The 7,854-nt window shown below is 39.9% G+C and overlaps 1 protein-coding gene across 1 annotated transcript; it reads left to right on the top strand.

The window, feature by feature from the left end:
- Positions 1–6,688: 6,688 nt before the first annotated feature.
- Positions 6,689–7,442, top strand: LOC125552586. Its single transcript, XM_048716223.1, has 2 exons — positions 6,689–7,071; positions 7,237–7,442. Exons 1-2 carry the CDS (start codon positions 6,774–6,776, stop codon positions 7,260–7,262), a joined length of 324 nt encoding a protein of 107 aa, XP_048572180.1. The 5' UTR covers positions 6,689–6,773; the 3' UTR covers positions 7,263–7,442.
- The last annotated feature ends 412 nt before the right edge of the window (positions 7,443–7,854 follow it).

Here is a 7,854-nt window from a genome sequence, read left to right as displayed (position 1 = left end):
ACTACCAGTTGAACATATGCCACTTATGCATATGATATCATTAGGTAGGGCAGATTGTATTTCTTTGTTCTATGATATTTGATCATACTGCCGGCTCATTATACCAGTGCAATAAGGGTGACAACCCAAGAGATTGAGCGTACAATGCTTTGTGCAAGTTGACATATACCGCCGTCTTAATACGTCGTATGCAGCAACGGGTAACATCCCAAAACTTAGAGCATAGCGCTTCCAAGTATATAAGATCATCATACACTAGAAAATTATAGTCCAAAGCCAGGCCTGGTTAATAAACACCGGGTAGTTTCATGTATGAAGCATAAGGCATAATAGCCCTCATCGGTTTTTAATCATGTATTAATATGTTCACAGGAGAGGAACCTCAAAAATGTTCAAATCAAATAACAAAAAATCAAGGCTTTCATAGGCAGCCAGGCCTAAAAATCAAGTGCTTTCAAGGGCCGCACAACCACTGAGTTAAACCTTCATACAAACCTTATAAGCCGGACCTCACATAAAATATCGTCGTTTTAACTTTGACAAGTTTAGGGTTTGTATAAGATTGACTTGTCAAAAGTACGGTGGGTCGTTCCAGGATTACCTGGGCAGAGTAGCTCAATTAAAAAGGCAGGATAACCCGGGTTTTTATGTGAATACACCTGGCTTCCAAGCCTAGCTTTTAAGCCTGTTACAAGGGTCATAAAAACTCTTGTCCGCTGAAAAAAGAGCCCCCAAGTAACATTTTATGTCAAGCATATAAGCAGGATCAACAAGGGTAGTCATAGCTATGCTAGATGAGCAGGAAGCCCCCAAGTGATATATTTCTGAGCTGTGCTCACCGGGTACCTATGTTTGAGTTGTGCCATGCAACAAACTCTCTTTGGTCCCTGTAACTCGGCATCAAGCCTTTAAGTGATCATATAAAGTAATTATAAAGACTCGATTTCTGAGAAATGAAACGATAGAGGCCCTGAATTATCAAGGATGTTGGCTTTATTATATTGATTATAGTATATGCATTGTCAAAATATGTTCATCAGGAGAGCCGGTGGCTCGGGTATAGTAAGGCCGAAGATGAGCAATATTTCACAGCCGGCGAGTCTCCTCCTCCGACGTGCACGATTCCTTGTGGTCGAACATCGATAAGGTAGTATGACCCATTGTTCAGATTTTTGCTGACGACAAAGGGCCCTTCCCAAGGCGGGCATAGCTTGTGCATATCAGATTGATCCTGGATAAGCCGAAGCACCAAGTCACCTTCTTGAAAGGTTCTGGTTTTCACCTGGCGGCTGTGATAACTGGGATAGCTGACCACAAAGGGCCCTTCCCAAGGCAGGGATAGCTTGTGCATATCTTGTTGCTATTTCGCTGAACGAGCCACCGGAAGATCATGCTCCTTATCTAACAGGTCAAGTTCATCCTGATGTGCTTTTTCATTGTCATCTTCAACATAAGCTGCCACACGGGGTGATTCGTGACGTATGTAACTAGGGAGAACTGCCTCTACTCTGTAAACCATGAAGAAAGGCGTGTAACTCGTAGATCTGTTGGGGTAGTATTGATACTCCATATTACTGATGGTAACTCCTCGACCCAACAACCCAGCGTCCTCTGCAAAGGAACTATAAGCCGGGGCTTGATGCCTCTCAGGATCTCTTGATTGGTTCTCTCATCTTGACCACTAGACTTGGGGTGAGCCACTGATGATATGTCAAGCCGAATATGCTCACGTTGACAAAATTCTTTCATAGCACCCTTGGATAAATTAGTTCCATTATCAGTTATAATACCATGGGGAAAGCCGAAACGGAAAATCACCTTGTTGATAAATTGAACCGTCGTCGCCGCGTCACACTTGCCAACTGGCTCTGCTTCAACCCATTTTGCAAACTTGTCAACTGCCACCAAAAGGTGAGTCTTTTTATCTTTGGACCTTTTGAAAGGCCTAACCATATCAAGCCCCCAGACTGCAAATGGCCAAGCAATCGGAATCATCCTCAATTTTTGAGCCGGCACATGAGCTCGTCGTGAAAACTTCTGACAATCATCACATTTACTGACTAGATCCTCAGCATCAGCATGAGCCGTCAGCCAATAAAACCCATGAAGGAAAGTTGTGGCTACGAGAGACTTAGAACTGGCATGATGACCACAATCTCCTTCATGAATCTCTCGTAAAATCTCACAGCCATCTTCAGGAGAAACACAACGTTGAAACGCCCCTGTGACACTGCGATGATGCAACTCTCCATTGACAATAGTCATTGACTTAGACCGCTGGGTTATCTGCCTGGACAAATTTCATCCTCAGGTAACTCGCCCCTGGTCATATAAGCCAAAAATATGGAACCGTCCAGTCGGGAATAGCATGAAGAGCCGCCACCAATTGTGCTTTTGGGTCATGAATAGCAAGATCCTCTTCTATAGGCAATTTGACAGAAAGGTTATGCAGAATATCAAGGAAAGTATTAGGTGGCACCGGCTTACGCTGAGACCCTAACCGTCTTAAAGCATCGGTCGCCTCATTTTTCCTGCAATCAACATGTTCAACTTGATAACCCTTGAAGTGACCTGCGATAGCATCAACCTCTTAACGATAAGCCGCCATGAGCGGATCCTTAGAGTCCCAAGTGCCAGAAACTTGCCGAGCTACCAGATCTGAGTCGCCGAAACACCTCACCCGGCTCAAGTTCATCTCCTTAGCCATCTGAAGATCATGGAGCAAGGCCTCGTACTCAGATTCATTGTTAGCACAAGGGAACATCAACCGAAGAACATAAGAAAATTTATCACCTCGTGGGGAAGTCAATACAACTCCAGCCCCCGAGCCTTCCAGCTGCCTAGATCCACCAAAACACATAACTCATAATACAAATCGTCTTCGAGCGTTAAGCGTGCGGACCCTACGGGTTCGAGAACTATGTAGACATGACCGAGACACGTCTATGGTCAATAACCAATAGCGGAACCTGGATGCTCATATTGGTTTGTACATATTCTATGAAGATCTTTATCGGTCAAACTACAATAACGACATATGTTATTCCTTTTGTCATCGGTATGTTACTGGCCCGAGATTTGATCGCCGGTATCCTCATACCTAGTTCAATCTCGCTACCGGCAAGTGTCTTTACTCGTTCCGTAATGCATCATCTCGTAACTAACTCATTAGTCACATTGCTTGCAAGGCTTATAGTGATGTGCATTACCGAGAGGGCCCAGAGATACCTCTTTGATACTTGGAGTGACAAATCCTAATCTCGATCTATGCCAACCCAACAAACACCTTCGAAGACACCTGTAGATCATCTTTATAATCACCCAGTTACGTTTTGACGTTTGATAGCACACAAGGTGTTCCTACGGTATTCGGGAGTTGCATAATCTAATAGTCAGAGGAATATGTATATGTCATGAAGAGAGCAATAGCAATAAAACTTAACGATCATAATGCTAAGCTAATGGATGGGTCTTGTACATCACATCATTCTCCTAATGATGTGATCCCATTCATCAAATGGCAACACATGTCTATGGTCAGGAAGCTTAACCATCTTTGATAAACGAGCTAGTCAAGTAGAGGCATACTAGGGATACTTTATTTTGTCTATGTATTCACACATGTATCAAGTTTCCTGTTAATACAATTCTAGCATGAATAATAAACATTTATCATGATATAAGGAAATATAAATAACAACTTTATTTTTGCATCTAGGGCATACTTCCTTCATCTTCTTCACCCCCAACTCTAGCCATGTCCTGTCCTATCGAACCAAGATCTGCTGCAAGCCTACTTCCAACGAAACACATATATGCCAGTTCGGGCTGGCATCTTGTGAAACCGGTTCCTTTAGTGCGTGGGATGTTCTGTTAACAACAAATACAAAAAACAAAAATAAAAAGCATCAAACAATTAGCAAAAAATCTTACACATATAAAAAGGATGAAAAAACATTTGTGAGGAAAGAAAAATCAATAAAACAAGGAATTATTGTTGCTGCTTTGGAGCCCTCGCGAATGACAATGCCAAATCTCTGCTCGTTGTCACTCTCACAATGCGAATGGCAAATAGGGCACGCCATTCTGCATGGGTAAAGAAAAAAGTTTAGAAACTGAGCCATTTATACTAAAAAATAACACATTCTCACCAGCTCATAAAGCTGCAAAGAAGAAAAAGAACAAATATTCATAATCCCAAACAAGGTAGTTCGTCATTTTTTGAACAATAATGAATAAATACAATTAAACATGGGGGTCACATAGCATTAAGAATACTGCTTCCTACCTTGACATGTGTGGATACAAATGTTCAAACAAACCTTATCGGGATCGTACTGTACACACCATCTTTGTCCAAAAACCAAAAATAAGAATCTGGACAAATAAAATGATATATAACTAGTAACTGGTACATGAGACATGCAAACAAGTAAACTGCATAGTATGTCATTTTGTAGTCATACTTTGCATATGGCAACATACATAGTTCAGGCAACGACACATATAGTACCTATGGTTTAGCCCATAAAAAAGCATACACAAACTACATTGATCGCGCACTCATAAAAATATAGTATTCAAAACATGATACTAGTTGCTATCATTGAGCAAAATAAAAAATTAGAGGCTAATGCAAGGTACAAACAAAAAACATAGCATGGCATTAGTCCTCGCACATAACCTAACATATCTCATCTGAATGGTCGTTAAATCAATAAATATACAAATAAATCAAGAAGCACAATGCATAAGCTATGATTTACTAGGCAAACGTTAACAGAGATATACTCACATGAAAAAAATGTGACAAAACATAGATCTAGAATGAAAGAAAATGAACCTTGATTGATACAAATTGAAACTAGCTCTGATAAAAAAATTACTTATCTATCAATCCCTACACGTAATCAAACCAAACTCGAGGGTTAAACCTCATTTCCTACCTACCACACACAAAAAACATGATCTAGAAAAACTAAAAAATGAACAAATCCCCACTGAATCTCGCAAAAACACTAAATGAAAATCTACTCCTGCTGAAAATAAAAATCCTATGAATCCACTGAATTCCCTACACACAAGCTATCCGGCCACCCATTGAATCTTGACTACTTAAAATCCCCTTGCTCCCTACATTCGAGTGGATTGGGAACAAACCCTAGGTACATGAAAAAAACAAATAAAACGAGGTATGTATAAGTTGATTCATTTGTGAGGTGCTTCTTTGTTTATGTTCGTCTCTTATCTTTTAAAAAAGGAAAGTTGTTGTAGACTGTTAGCAAAGTTGATTTTATCCCGACGCAAGTGATCCGAATGTTCACTAAGGCAAATCAGAAAGAAGAACACATGTATAAAGTTATGATACTGGACAAACCTTAACAAATGTTATACTTACATGAAAAAATGGAACAACATGGATCTAGACTAAAGTCTAAAATCAACCTTGACACTAAATCACCTGAACTAAAAAAAGGGCATAGACTGAATCTCTGCGCACTACCCAGCGACCCGCTGAATCTTGACCGACTGGAACCCCCCCCCCCTTCCCAACATTTGGATATATTGATGAACAAATCCTAGATAGATGGATACACAAAAAAATAGGCACAGTACTAAGGAACCCTACCCACATTTGGGTTGATTGCGGGACAAACCCTAGATTGATGAATGCACAAACAAAGAAGAGGGGATGGTGCTCAATCTATGAGCAAGAAACAATAACTGGACAAAAACAAAGAGGAAGAAAAAAAATAAGAATAGGGTAAAAAAACTTACTCCAATGGCATCTCTCTCCCTTCTCGTTCTCCAGAGCCCCTGGAGGAGGCCGAAGAGGAATGGGAAATGGGCAAAATGAATGCGAGGGACAAAATTACTCTAAGAGGGACAAACGGCCTACCAGCCCAACTATCGTGACAAACACCCTGGCCCGCTACTAGCATCAACCTGAAAACGGGCCGCGCGACACACAACAGCCGCGAGCGAATGCACCAACGGGACAAAAATAGGTTTGCGCGAATCTTGAAGATAGACGAGATCCAACGGCTCTAGACTTAGATGTGAAGTAGTTATTTCACATCTAGATGTGAAATAGCAAATGTGATATTATGATTGTAATGTTATAGCATGTAGATGTGTAATTAATATACAATTCATTTTTTTGATGCAGTACCATACCTTCAAGATATATATAATTAATGTAATGTTGTAGCATGTAGATGTGTAATTAATGCAATCATTCATTTTTTGGTGCAGTACCATATCTTTCTATCTTCATGATATATATAATTATTGTAGTATTATAGCATGTAGATGTGCAACTAATGGATATATTCATTTTTATGCAGTACCATATCTTTAAGATATATCATATATAGTACAACTAATGTATGTATAATATGTCGATGTGGAGTTAATATACACATTCATTGTTCGATGCTATTTCGTATCTTCAAGGTATAGCATGTAGATATAGAGTTAATGTGAACATTCATTATTTGATACAATATCGTATCTTCAAGATATAGAACTAATGTATGATGTAGCCTCTAGAGTGCAATTAATGTACATATTAATTGCTTGACATGGTGCCATAACTTCAAGATATAGAACTGATGCATGTGCACATATCATCATCTCAAACAAGGCTATATAAACCAAGCCATAGCTAACGAAGTCATGTATCCCACACATTCACAGAGAAGCCACACAAACAATTATAACATCAAAGGGATAGAGAAGGCTCTAGTGTAGCAGATACAAAAGCCATAGTCATGGCAAAACTCATCTGCTTATGTTTCATCATCCTCACTATTGGGGTAGCCGTGTCGGCTGACGAATGCGAGGGTGACCGACAGGCAATGATCAAGGAGTGTGCTAAGTATCAACAATGGCCAGCAAATCCGAAGCTAGATCCATCGGATGCATGTTGCGCCATGTGGCAAAAGGCAAACATCCCATGCCTTTGCGCTGGTGTCACCAAGGAGAAAGAGAAGATATATTGTATGGAGAAGGTTGGCTACGTTGCCAATTTCTGCAAGAAGCCGTTCCCACATGGCTACAAGTGCGGAAGTAAGTGAAATATATTAAGGGAATTACGATGATCGGCATTGCATACATGCAGTTTTGATATTTTTTATTCTTCGGATTCACACGATTTAGATTTTAGTTATGCATTTTTATATGCTTCTTGTGCTATTCTAATTATATGTTGGGTCAAATTGAATGGTCTTGCAGGTTACACATTCCCTCCTCTGGCGTAGTCACTCTAGTTTAGCTGTGGGAGGAGAAGTGTTGGCTTTTACATTCCATGTACCTGGCCTCACAATAACTTTCCTTTCAGATCAGTAATTCGTGAGGCTGTGCCCAGAAAACTTTATGTTAAGAACTTTGTATGAGAACGTTTGTATAACTAATAAAGCCTTCTCCTCAAATTTTCTAAATTATGTTTGTTCATATGTCATTTTTTGGTCCTACTAGAAAATATGCTCATGCGTTGCAATGGGAGAAAAACAATCAGATTATGCATATGTGGTAGAGATAAAAAGTCTGAAACATATGATAGGATGAGATTGGGACCTTTAAATTGCGATTTCATAAACTGCGTCTGAATCATGTCATGATGAGATAAGGAACTTCTAAAAAGTCATTTCAAAGGCTAAAAATGTGATGGTCTCATCACGACTTGATTTCCTAAGGCACCACAGCAAAATATTTTCTGGCTGAGAAAACTGTATTGATGGACTCCACCTGAGCTAGACTAATGAATGATGTGTCTCTGCCTTCACCTAGGGTCATGGTGTTTACCTTGACTAGTAAAACTATAGTACCAGAATTGTATGGAGGCAAATTAGA

This window comes from Triticum urartu, chromosome 1, assembly GCF_003073215.2.
Source record: "Triticum urartu cultivar G1812 chromosome 1, Tu2.1, whole genome shotgun sequence".
Taxonomy (NCBI): domain Eukaryota; kingdom Viridiplantae; phylum Streptophyta; class Magnoliopsida; order Poales; family Poaceae; genus Triticum; species Triticum urartu.
This window is presented reverse-complemented; position numbering and strand designations above follow the sequence as displayed.